This window comes from Xiphophorus couchianus, chromosome 7, assembly GCF_001444195.1.
Source record: "Xiphophorus couchianus chromosome 7, X_couchianus-1.0, whole genome shotgun sequence".
Lineage (NCBI taxonomy): Eukaryota > Metazoa > Chordata > Actinopteri > Cyprinodontiformes > Poeciliidae > Xiphophorus > Xiphophorus couchianus.
The window spans coordinates 3,597,354-3,610,306 of NC_040234.1; the positions used below are offsets into that span (position 1 = coordinate 3,597,354).

At 41.8% G+C, this 12,953-nt stretch overlaps 1 protein-coding gene across 1 annotated transcript in view; it reads left to right on the forward strand.

Moving 5' to 3' along the window:
- vwa8 (von Willebrand factor A domain containing 8) overlaps positions 1 to 12,305 on the forward strand; it is an 85,165-nt gene extending 72,860 nt beyond the window's left edge. The window contains exons 40-45 of the mRNA XM_028022070.1: positions 4,867 to 4,975; positions 6,124 to 6,249; positions 6,671 to 6,829; positions 9,460 to 9,558; positions 10,215 to 10,453; positions 11,357 to 12,305. Of these exons, the coding sequence (XP_027877871.1) occupies positions 4,867 to 4,975; positions 6,124 to 6,249; positions 6,671 to 6,829; positions 9,460 to 9,558; positions 10,215 to 10,453; positions 11,357 to 11,465 (841 nt within the window). The 3' untranslated portion in view covers positions 11,466 to 12,305. The remainder of the gene's footprint in view (positions 1 to 4,866; positions 4,976 to 6,123; positions 6,250 to 6,670; positions 6,830 to 9,459; positions 9,559 to 10,214; positions 10,454 to 11,356) is intronic.
- Positions 12,306 to 12,953: the final 648 nt, after the last annotated feature.

The window sequence follows — 12,953 nt, forward strand, 5'->3', positions numbered from 1 at the left end:
TTGATAAGGAACTGACATCATAACATGATCTAAAGCTCAAAAAAGTTGATTTTTCACAATACTTTAACCTTTAATTGTGTTGGAAAGATGCTGTTATGGGAATGTCCTGTTCTATTATCTGAGACGGGAGATGAACATTCAACACATCATTTATCTAATGCAGTCCAGTCACAACCTTTGTTTCCGCTGTGCTGACATTTCCCAATCCATATGACCAGCCTGAACCACGGACAGGAATCTCAATACTGTGTCACGTTTAGCACCTTCTCCTCCTCTGCTCAGTGATTCAGTGAGACTGCAGGGATTCTCACCCTCCTTTCAGTCGACAGTTGCAGAAACAAGTCAATAAGCAATAAGCCACAGTAATGTGTCGCAGCTCAAAACGACCTCCAGTTTCATCACTTTAACCAAACTGATTTGTTTTCAGCACAATTTTGCAAAAACACAAATATTACTACCGGTAAGTGTTTTTGATCTACAGTAGGGCAAATATTTTTAGCACACTTTAAATAAGACAAAACTAACTGACAAGTAACCTTTCAGCAAGAAATAGGAGCTTATTTTAAGTCAATAACTCCTTAATATTCAAGAATCCTACTAGTTCCACTGGCAGGTTATTTCAGACATTAATTATGTTTGGATGATTTGAGCCACTTGAAGGTTTTGGATCAAAACTGGCTGATAATTCAAACATAATTCAAAGAAAACCTCTGAAAAGAAGTGAACCCAGAGCATGATGCTGCCACTATCGTGTTTCACTCTGAGTGTTTTACTGACATGCAGTGTGATTTACCTTTTTTACTCATGACTCAAAGGTTCAAAGTTGATTTCATCAGACCATAACACTATCAGATGGAGTCTCTGAGATATAAACCTGCCTCTTTTCACAGTTATTAATCTAAAACTGTTAGCATGTTATGTGTAAAGTCTGTGTAGAGTCTCATGATTTTTAAATACGCCTTAAAACTCTCTGTTGCCTGGTGACGTTAAATATTTTCTTCTGTATAATTGAAAAGACAAAAATAAAAAGAAAATCCAGTTAAAGTTTAGCAGAAAAACGTGTTTCTGTTTCGAAAGCATCTCTAACACAACGTGTTCCAAGATAACCACATGAAGCAATGTGTTCAACTTTTTATTGGACCAGCTCTGGCCCCAAAGCCGCAGTGCAAACAAAACAAAAATGTACTTCAAGCGCTCTGCTTCTCCAGCTAAACGTTTCATAATGTGTAAAACAGAGACGGGTTTGTCAGCCCCGATGTTTTTTTGCGGTCGCTGTGTGTGAAATGTCGGCGCGCCTCCGCCGAGTTCCCCTCCGGCCGTTGCTGCTGCGCTCTCGGCTGTTTTCATCGAGGCTCAGGAATTCAGAGGAAATAGCTCCGGCCAGCCAGCCAAGACGCTGCGCTCTGCGCGTCGCTGCCGTGCGTCCGCAGACGCACGCAGGAATGCGAGGAGGAAGTGGCTCCGGGACGCGCTGTGCTGAGATGAGGCGATGTGTATGCCGAGGAGCAGACAAAGAATCTGTGTGTGTGTAGCGCAGAAATAACTGGACACCTGAAGCCCAGCTGATTCCTCAGGATGCATGTGATGCGGGGAAGATGCACACGCTTGAATCACAAACTTTAATGTGTTTTATTAGGATTTTATCTTAAAATCAAATGTAGTTGCTGACTGGGATGGAAACGGTTTTTTTCTTTCTTTCTTTTTTGCAAATAAAAGTGCGGCGGTGATGTTCAATAACTCATAAATAAAATAAAGTACAACCACTTGTCTTCAGGAGTTACCTAATTTGTAAACAGTAGGGCTGAAACGATTAATCGTATAAATCTAATATAATAATAATAATAATCGTCAACTAATTTATTAATCATTTAATTGGTAACTGGAGTTGAGACAAAAAGAGGCCATTTTCTGAAAGAACAACATATTGAGCAGTAATTAAGCAACTGTACAAAAAAATGTACAAAATACATAAACATTTAAACACCTTTATAAATATGTTTTACCCAAAACTCCTCAAGTGACATTTTTCATATTCAATCAGTTCAACTTCACTAAAAGGAATGCTGTTATTGCATTTTTGGCAATCAAATGTTTGTTTTCTTATTTGAAAGGGGATTTGAATTATTTGTACCAGTACCACCAGTACCAGTGCCACTGGCAGATTCTTAATAATAAAACATTTTTCCTGTGTTCTAAGTGAAATAATCTACCAGTGGAACTGGTTCAATTTCATTCATATTAAGGAATTATTGACGCTAAACAAGCTCCTATATCTTGGTGAAAAATTACTTGTAAGTCAGTTTTGTCGTATTTCAAGTGTGCCGAGATGTTTGCACAAGAAACCAGACCAAAAATACTTGGTAAGATTTTGTGTTTTTGCAGTGTAAAAGAGGAAGAATAATAGGAGAATAAAATAATGGAATAAAGCACAATGTAAACAATCAAAATGAAAGAGGGGAAAATAAGGAAATGTGAAGTTTTAACAGTTATAATCGAAGCGATGCTCTCCTAATAAATGACTCCCATCTGTTTCAGTGGATTTTCGACAAGTTTTGGTCTAATTTTGGTTTTAAATACCACCAGCCTGAATTAACCAGCCAAGCTCCAACTCAGCTGCCGTTGATGTAGTGGAGGGTAAACGTTGGGTTAGTTCAGGTTATCTGTACAGGTGTGTTCTTCTGAGGGAGTGCGTGTGCCGGTGTGTGTGTGGGGGGTGGTTTATGCGTGTGTGTGACCTCCTTTGATTGCATGGCTGATGCCAGCACAGTCTACACATTCACACACAGATCCGTTACAAGCTGTGACATATTAAGCCAGAGGGACTCCACCCTTCCTCCAATCCCTGCTGGCGTTTTGAAGACAAAAAAAAAAAAAATCAAGCCTCCGCATCGCCGGGGTGGTCACGGTCTGGCTGTCGCCAAGCGTTTCAAACACCTGGGAGAGATTTCACCCACGTCCCGCCGCCGTTTCATCTCTCACACACACACACACACTTCAAGCATGGTGGTAGCACCTTTACATTAGCGAGGTGTGTGTACGGTTAGCTGATACCTGACTGACGGCTGCAGGGACCACCTGGGTCTTTACAGGTGGGGCTTTTTGAACAGATCACAAACACATGCTCCATATTTTAACCTTTAACCTTTAACCTTTCTGCCATGGCAACCTCAGATACCTTTTTTCTGCACAAAGTTTGCTGGGAGTTCATATCCGCTTATTGTCTTTGCTCTCTGTGTCTGAAAGACAATGTGAAAATATGTTTGCACGCTTATGGTTATCTTTAAACTTTATCTTTTCAAATATTTCAAATCATTAAAAACCTGGAATTAAATGGGATTAATCTCATTATTTGGGTTTAATTCAAGTAGCTACAGAACTAAACACTAAAGAAATCTCAGAACAGATGAGAAACAACATTAAGCTAAAAATGAAAAATAAGGGAATTATTACATGTTTTCCATATTTGAGGACAAAGTAGGTGCTGCCAGTCACTGATCCATCACACAGCCTAATGACCAGGATGAGGTTGAGCTACTGAATAAATGCCTCCACCTCCCAATAAATAAATAATATTTACAATGAATATTTTAGACTGAAGGAATGTTAAGTGTTTATATTTGAAAACTATCAACATATTTTCAAAAATGTAACCTTTTTTTGCGCGGCTGACAAATGCTGGTCTTCTACAGACAATGGGAGCCAGGTCCTCACAGTGAAGCACGGTGGTGGCAGTATTATGGAATTAACCACAATGAGCCATAAAAGCACGAACATTGTTGTAGAAAAAACCCCCCAAATCCCCAATTTTAATAACTATAGTATATAAAATATAAGACAGCTTTTATTTGAGTTACACAGATCAATAAGTGATTGAATAATAAATATTCATCGCATTGAAACAATCCAAACAAATCAGTTTGGGTTACAGTAAGTTACCTTCCTGCTCAAGTGACATGCTTAATCACAATACACATTTACATAATAACACTTTGAAATATGAAAACATATAATCAATTCACATTTTACATAAGAAAATAAACATTTTATTGCCTAATATGCAGTAACACAGCAGTTAATTTGAACCAGGTGAATTTAAAAAAAATGCCACTTGAGGAGTTTTGAGTAAAATATATAAACAGACAGATTTTGGATGTACCTATACAGTTTTTACTTAATAGCTGCTCTTAACATGCTTTATTTTTCAGCAAATTGTCTTTTCTATGAGCCTGTGTACTCCAGTTAACAATTAAGCAATTGCTAAATTAATTGACGCTCTGCAAAAAACCCAAAATATTGCCAAGAGTTTTTGATCTAGTTTGTAGTGCAAATATCTCAGAACACTTGAAAAATGAAAAGCGAACTTAGAAGTAACTTTTCAGCAAGAAATAACAGTTGGTTTGAAGTAAATAATTCCTTTATACAGATGATTATTTTCATTATTGACAGATAAATTCACTTAAAACAAGATTTTTCCTATTTCGTAAATGAAATAATCTGCCAATGGAGCTTTTTCATCAATATTAAGGAATGAATTAGTTAAAACAAACTTTGTCAGTTTGCTGTAAGGTTTCTTCTATGTCAGTTTTGTCTTATTTCAAGTGTGTCGAGATATTTGCAGCCACAAACTAGACAGAAATACTTGGTAAAATTTTGTTTTTGCAGTTAATTTCAGTAATGGATACATCACGATTCATTTGATCAATCGTTTCAGCCCTATCAAGGATAATTGTCTTTTGAACTGAGTCAGGTAGAAAACCCACACCTGCCCGGGATTCGAATCCAGGACCTTCTTGCTTCAAGGCAACAACGCCAACAATTCCTCCAGGCTTTGCTGACAGAACTGCGTCTCTCCTGTCTCTGTCTCAGATTGAAGGAGATCGATATGAGCGAATACGACGCTTCTACCTACCAGCGCTTCTCCAGCGCAGTGAGGAGGCAGGTTCAGTCCCTGCGGATCATCCTGGACAGCTTACAGGTCAGCGTCCCTCTGCCCGTCTGACACTTTGCTGTTTATCGCGTGCGTGAGTCCCTCTGTTGGGCAGCCCACCCCTCTCAGCCTCTGGACTCTAATCTCTTTTCCTGCAGCCGTTTATCAGCAACAAGCCTGATTATTCTTTGAAGAACACTGATGACTTTGATCCGGCTTTTCTGTCCAGTCCCAGTCTCATTCAAAGCCAACAACCAAGTTCAAACGCCTTCAAACTACAGCTGGGAGTTCACCATTGTTTAACCTGCAAATGGGTCAGAATGTTGGTGGTGTGAACATGAACGCTTTCTTTTGTCTTGCTGACGTGACCGAAAGAGCGAAGGGAAAGATAGGCAACAAAAAAAATTCAGGGTTAGAGTCTCAGTTTCATTGTTTTGGGTTGAACTTTCCTCCTTTTGTTTAGGCGTAGTAGGCCGAGCTTCTCCTCTGTGAGTGTGTGTGTGTGGGTGTGTGTGTTTGTTTGTTCATATGACGAGGGGAAAATCATGCAGCAGTGATTACAGAGCAGAGGCATGGAGGTTTGCTCTATTATTCTCCGGTCCAGGTGTGAAGCTGGGTTAGGATGTGTCGTGGTGGGTGTTTGTGTGCGTCAGTTCAGCTTTTTCCATCCAGGTGTTGACAACCACGACTGCTGCTTATTGTTTCTTCGCGTCCCTTCAGTTTATTCCCCTCACGGTAAAAATAATGACGATTCCTCCCGAAACCAGCAGACAAGACGCCATGAAGTCATGTTTTGTTGCGCCGTACCTAAGGAGTGATGTAAGGACTCCCACGCAAAATAGATACAAATATGAATTACTGCTTACTGCAACTGGCGGATGTCCAATAAATGATGGAGGGTTGTTCCCGTTTACCTGAGGGAAGACTTTCTGTGTATTCAGAACCATAAACTGTTCTCTGCCCTCGTTCTTTGTTGAAAAAAAAAATACTTTTCCTTTACTCTGACTCTTCTAAAAAGAAAAGTTGTAGCCCTTTGTAGCTGTTAGCTGTCTTTTGGTTCTCTTTTCTGAAATGTTGCAATGTTTTTTGTTCTAATTTATTTTGTCACTACTGATGAGCGCTTTGTGTGTGTATGTGTTGTGTGTGTGTGTGCGCGTGTGTGTGTGTGTGTGTGTGTGTGTGTGTGTGTGTTTCAGGCTAAAGGCAAGGAGCGGCAGTGGCTGAAGAACCAGGCTATGGGAGAACTGGATGATGCTAAGATCATCGACGGTCTAACCGGAGAGAAAACCATCTATAAGCGCAGGGGAGAGCTGGACCCAGAGGTGTGTGTGTGTGTGTGTGTGTGCGTGCATGCTATTGTGTGTTTGTAGCTGCAGATATTTTTACACTTTGACCATCTTTGTTTTTATCACACACATAATTTCAACCCTTAACCGTTAAGTGCTACGTTTAGCCGTGTGTGTGGGGGGGATTTTTACTGCACGCTGCTTCCCTACTGAAGCTTACTCTCAGGTTGCAGTCCACTCTTGTGTGTAACTCACTCAGCTGCATATTTTTGGCCTGGACCAAAACGCCTGCATTATAATAATCACTCCAGGTTTTTGATCTCTGGCCTCGTGTCGGCAGGTATTTTAGGAAAAGCCGCTCCAAAAATCAGCAGCAGCCAGCCCAGTGTATTATTTAAGCTCCATCGGGTGGTTCTGTTGGCCCTGATTGTTTTTTGGACCTTCTCCGTCCCTCCAGCTGGGCAGTCCTCAGCAAAAGCCAAAGCGTCTGCGGGTTCTGGCCGACGTGTCGGGCAGCATGTACCGCTTCAACGGGGTGGACGGTCGCCTGGAGCGCTCCATGGAGGCCGTGTGTATGGTGATGGAGGCCCTGGAGAGCTATGAGCACAAGTTCAAGGTGACGACACTGAGCAAGGAGGAGACTGAAATGTGACACAGAAAGGTGTTACATTCCTTATAGGATGTAGTGTCTTCAAGTTTCTCTGAATTAATCTCTGCAGTTTTTCGTGAGCAGTTTTTGTAAGCAGTTATGTATTTTTCATTTTGGGCTTATTTTGTTATTTTATAGTAGTAGAAAATTTATACTGACAATCTGTCACGCCAGCTGTGTTTCCATTAATCCTAAATTTGCGCAAACTCAAATTACATAAATGAAGGTCCTTAATGAAGACGGCTATTTCGGAAAAGCTTTTTTTTAATCAAAAGGACGAGGTGTTTTTGCATTGAAACCCTTTTTTCACATCACACGAGTCATGTGATCAACAGCTGGATGTTGCTATTATCAAAGACGACAGGAAGCGGTAGGAGGATGATGGTTTGTTTTTGTCTTCTGTAAAATGGAAGACTACAATTTCCCCAAAACGCAGCATATGTAGCCACTCCCAAGAAGGCGGGGCTTGTCGCTCCAACGCCTAAATCAGACGCCGACGTCTCCTCTGATGTGATAAATTATGAATTTGTTTCACATAACTGCTTACATCCACCGCTGGGATGATTTTTAATGACATGTCACGTCAACAAATTTATTCACATGTGATCTTAATTTCATTTTTTATTTAATGGAAACACCGCCACTGTGCAGGGCTGCACAGTGGCGCAGTTGGTAGCACTGTTGCCTTGCAGCAAGAAGGTCCTGGGTTCGATTCCCGGCCGGGGTCTTTCTGCATGGAGTTTGCATGTTCTCCCTGTGCATGCGTGGGTTCTCTCCGGGTACTCCGGCTTCCTCCCACAGTCCAAAAACATGACTGTCAGGTCAATTGGTTTCTCTAAATTCTCCCTAGGTGTGAGTGTGTGTGTGCATGGTTGTTTGTCCTGTATGTCTCTGTGTTGCCCTGCGACAGACTGGCGACCTGTCCAGGGTGTACCCCGCCTCTCGCCCGGAACGTAGCTGGAGATGGGCACCAGCAACCCTCCCGACCCCATTAGGGACAAGGGTGAACAGAAAATGGATGGATGGATGGATGGAAACACCGCAATTGTGAAGTTGTGTTTTTTTTTTTTACGTTAGCAGAGCATCGACAAAGACTTGCGCACATTCGTATTGGAAACGTACCCGCTGTTTGCTATCTTGCCACATATGTTGAGATATTAAAAAAAATAATTTTTGGTGCCTTTAAACCTAATCAGATCCTGCCATGTCTTTGGGTCTTGCTTTTGATACATTCCCGTTTTGAAACAGGAAATATTGTGCTTTCTAAACATCCCAAAGGACGCATGTACGATCCAGACAAAATAGGGCCGAAGTTGGACCCTTGGGGTACAAACAGGATCTGGTGAAGAGAAGAGTGGCCCGCTGAAAACCAGAAAAAGACCTCACTGACAAATAAAATACCTAAAAGCACAGTAATGTGTCTGTGCTCATCCAGCTACCCCAGACTGTCTGTATCACTTCTTGAAGAACTTGTCTCTCTGTCCGTGTCAAGCATGTTGTAGCCTAGAAAGTAGAGTCGTTGAAGAGAAGGAGACGACAGAGCAGGACAGAGAGGAGACATGCAGAGATGCGTCAGCAGGGAGGCAGACTTCTTGGCCCCTTAGTGACACTCAACCCAGCCTAAAACTGATCACCCCTCCACCCTCAGCCCTCTTAGTGTGTCACATCAGACGGCAGTGTGACTGTGCTTTTTGCACAACACTCTTTGCATTTGATGGAGTGCAGTCACGCCCACGTCTCATGTCACCTATAGTCTGAGGTGGAAATTTTGCCAGTAATGGTTTAGGGAAGCAGTGGTGCACCATTAGCTGTGAGTGTTTTTAAATTCATGTCTGTACACAAACCAGAAATAGAACAACCATAGAAATGCTCTGTAAAAGATGCTTAATACCAAAATTGTATATCATCATCAGATCTATAGAGAGCCAGGTGCTTCGAACAACAGGATCACCACTGGCTCCAGCAGAACTGGTGCATCTGTGTCGTACCTGGGCACTGGAATAGCTGCAAGAGTCCCTGAGTTGCATGCTGATTGTCACTGACCTCATTTCCAGTGACCATAACATTGTGCAAATTGGAATTCTGAAAATAAATTAGCTTAATGGAAACCTGTTAGTTTTGAAAAAACTGCACTCTTTGAAAATATTTCAATGGACACACTTTTTTCCGCATCACACGAGTCATGTGATCAACAACCGGATGTTACCGCTGGTGGAAACAACAGAGAAGACGACAGGAAGTTGTAGGAGGATGATGATGTTTTTTAAAGAATTATCACACAAAGTTATTCACGTGTGAATCTAATTGTGTTTCTTATTTAATGAAAACACCACAATTGCAAAATTAGAATTTTTCAACATCAGCGGAATATCGATAAAGTTTTCGTACGTTTGTAATGGAAACACAGCTTGTCTGTCCTGACAGCGTTGAAATGCACTGGTTGGTTTCAGCCTGACTCTTCCAAAGTTACAAAGTCGTGTTTCTGCAGCATCACACATGGTTTACGTGAACTATTTGAGAATGTGTTGTGACGAGGTTTTCGTGATATCATCCATTTTAGAGAGTTTCTCCTTATAGTCCCTGTTTTCTCCACTCAGTACGACATAGTGGGCCACTCGGGCGACAGCTACGACATCGAACTGGTCCCAGCGGACAAAACGCCGAAGAACGACAAGCAGAGACTGAAAGTCCTCAAGGTACACACTCTAAATCAGTTCAGCTGTGTGAAGAACCTGTGAGATGCCGGTGTCGGCGGTCAGAGTGATTTATTTGACGATGTTGTCAATCTAGCAGCTGCTAAATGGGTCAATCTAAGGAATGTCTTTCTTCTAAAGCAAGGTTAAGATGCCAGAAATGTTCTGGAGCATTGTGGTATGATCCAACATGTTTTATGTACTTCACACGTCAAACTCAATGCTTAGGATCCAAATCTGGTCTGGCATAGAATTTTATTTGACCCACTAGACTCCAGAGGGACATGTAAATAAAACCTTTAAAATAAGAGTCGTGTGGTAAAATATTATCTTCCCAATCAAATCAAGTCAGTTTTTATGTGCTTATTGCTAAATTACATCAATCAGATGTAATTTAGGTTTTTGCAGATTTTCCACAAAAATTAATATGCATTTGTTTGAGACTGTCAGAGTAAGAAGAGGGCTAAAAACAAATACATCAGAGTCTCTAAATTGAATTTTTTTTAGCAAGTTTGAGGAGAGTTATAGAACGTTTCAACTGATGTGGTGTAAGTCTTTCTAAAATGACTTTTATTGATTTAAAATGAGGTCTGATCTGTCAGATGGCATCCATGGTTGGTAAACGTTTTCTGAGCTAATATTTCCTTACCCGTGCTCAGACCATGCACGCCCACGCCCAGTTCTGCATGAGCGGCGACTACACCCTGGAGGCCACCGAGGCCAGCATCAAGGAGCTGGCGCGGGAGGAGGCGGACGAGCACTTCGTGGTGGTGCTCAGCGACGCCAACCTGGAGCGCTATGGAATCCGGCCGGAGCGCTTCGCCCAGGTCTTGACCTCCGACCCGCAGGTCAACGCCTTCGCCATCTTCATTGGATCCCTTGGCGATCAGGCCGAAAGGTGGGGGTTGAATGGAGCGCACCTTCACTCTCCAGTCTTAATGGGTTTTGGTTTGCCACGTGTCTGTACTTCACGTCTCAGCAGGTGTTCAGGGTGATTCGGTTTTTTTTTTTATTCTCTGATGGAAGTGAGTGACATCAGTGTAGTTTCTGTTCTCCTTCTGCCTGCCTGGGATTTTATGGAGCTTCGGTTTCCTCCCACAGTCCAGAAATATGAACGTTAGGTTAACCAACAGCTCTAGACTGACCAGAGGTGTGAATGTAAGAGCTGCTTCCTGTCTTCTGGGACTGATGTGTCATTGTTTACTGAATGACACTTCATGACAACAGTCATAAACATTTATGATGACTCTTTCATGTTCATGACAGGGGTTATGTCACGTTTATGACAATATCATGTCAGTGTTATGCACACCCCTTCAAATAAAGTGTTATCTTTTTGGTAGTTTTTTTTTGTTTGTTTACATTTTTATTATTGTTATTATTGTGAGAAAATGTCTTGTTTTAAGTGAAACAATCTGCCAGTTGAATTAGGACTTTTCATCACTATTAGGCGTTATTGTTACTTAAGACAAGCTCCTATATGTTACTTAAAATTTACTGATAAGTTAGTTTTGTCTTATTTAAAAAAATATTTCAACCAGAAACTAAACAAAAAATACTTGGTAGGATTTATTTTTTCAGTGTAGGTCGTTGCCTGGGTGGACGAATCTATTCCTAGAGTTACTCAACATGTTGTTTTGTTGCTAAGTTTCTGTGTTTGAGGGACACAGACTGTAATTTGCTAATGGAAATGTCTGACACACACACACCCACACACACCCCAAACAAGCTCTGCTCTGTGTTTGTCTTCAGGAAAGAAAAAAAACAACAAATCTCCAAACACTTCTTGTCTTTGTTTCAGACTGCAGAAGACCCTTCCAGCGGGGAGATCCTTTGTTGCCATGGACACCAAGCAGATCCCCCAGATTCTGCAGCAGATCTTCACGTCCACCATGCTGTCCAGCGCCTGACTCCGCTAACAGATTCAACAGACTTTTCACAGTGTGTCCTTCAGCCGTCTCTCTTACAGAGACGGTCAAACTGCTCTGCTGCTGTCGCCGTGGTTTCCTTCAGAATGAGTCTGACATGACACAAACACACCAGTGATGACATCATAAATCCCCATTCTGTTCCTCTGTCGGTGTGTGTGTGTGGTACAGCATCAACATGCAGCAGCCTCTTCCTTCCTGGCTGCTGGACCGCGTGACGCCTTCCACGCTCTCAGTTCTGAAAGGAATCTCAGATCTGCTTTCATTCTCCAAACACACACACCCCAACACACACACACACACACTGGTCACTGTGGGGTAACTATCGCTCGCATGCTCAGGAAAAGTCTCCACAGACAAGAGGCACGTGCTCACTCTGTCCCTGCTTATCATGTTTAACATTCACACATCACTGTCTGGAGCAGATGGGATCAATAAAGCAGCTGATCGATCGGTCCATATTGATTCGTCTGTGACAGTGTGACGGGTTGAGGGGAAAGAGACACTCTGCCAACATGTTGGGATGTTTCACCAGTGCAGTAGTGTGTCTTAACTCTTAGAATGATAGTTCATACTATTGCTGATGCAGTCACTTCTTTAATTGTACATGGTTGTTAATTTAAGATTACATAACATGTAAAAGTAATGTAAAAACAATCTCATAAAGCCATGTTGCTGTTTATGATCATTGTGCAAGTATGTCTGAAACGTGACAGAGAAACTTGGAGGCAGTATTATGAGTTTACCAGGCAGATAGTGTCATTTCATAGCACAGTCAAATATCTCTGTTACCTTCAGTTGTTATAAAAGTTCTGGATGTGGGCTTCTGTCTCTTTAAGAAACTGCTGCTCTTTCTGAAGCTCTGCCTTCAGGAAGTTTGCTCCTCTATTAACCCTTTCACAGTGTTTTTACCAGCGTTGCAATGAGTAGTAGCTCCTATATTGAGCTCCGCAGATGCTCAGATCCACCAGGTGTTTGCTAATTGCTGCTGGCTAGTCTGAAGGAGTTGAATGGGAGTCGTGCTCTGTGAGGTGGAAGCTTTGAAACTGCAGCTCAGAGGAGGAGCCTCGTCCTCAAAGGCGGGGCTTAGTCCATGCAAATGTTTTGCACAGCTGAATGGTTGCCACGGAGATTCAGGGATTTCTCTCAAAATTTCTCTCATGAAAGAATCAAGGCAACACTCCAGGTATGTTTATTATGAAGCAATAAAATAACATGATGTAAAGCTCAGAAACGTTACGTTATGCTGCCTCTTTATCACCGCCGGCTCCATGTTACAGACTTCTTCAGAAACCAATATGATTTGTATTTTTATCCTCGCAAAATTGTTAAAGTCCCTTTTCAGTCCTCTACCTACCTAACCTGTACCTTCTTATGTTTAAAAATATTAATCGTAACAGTTACAGTTCCTGCTGCGGTAGAACATCCCCCGGCTGCAGGCTATAGGTGATATTTTGCTCTTGGTGAACT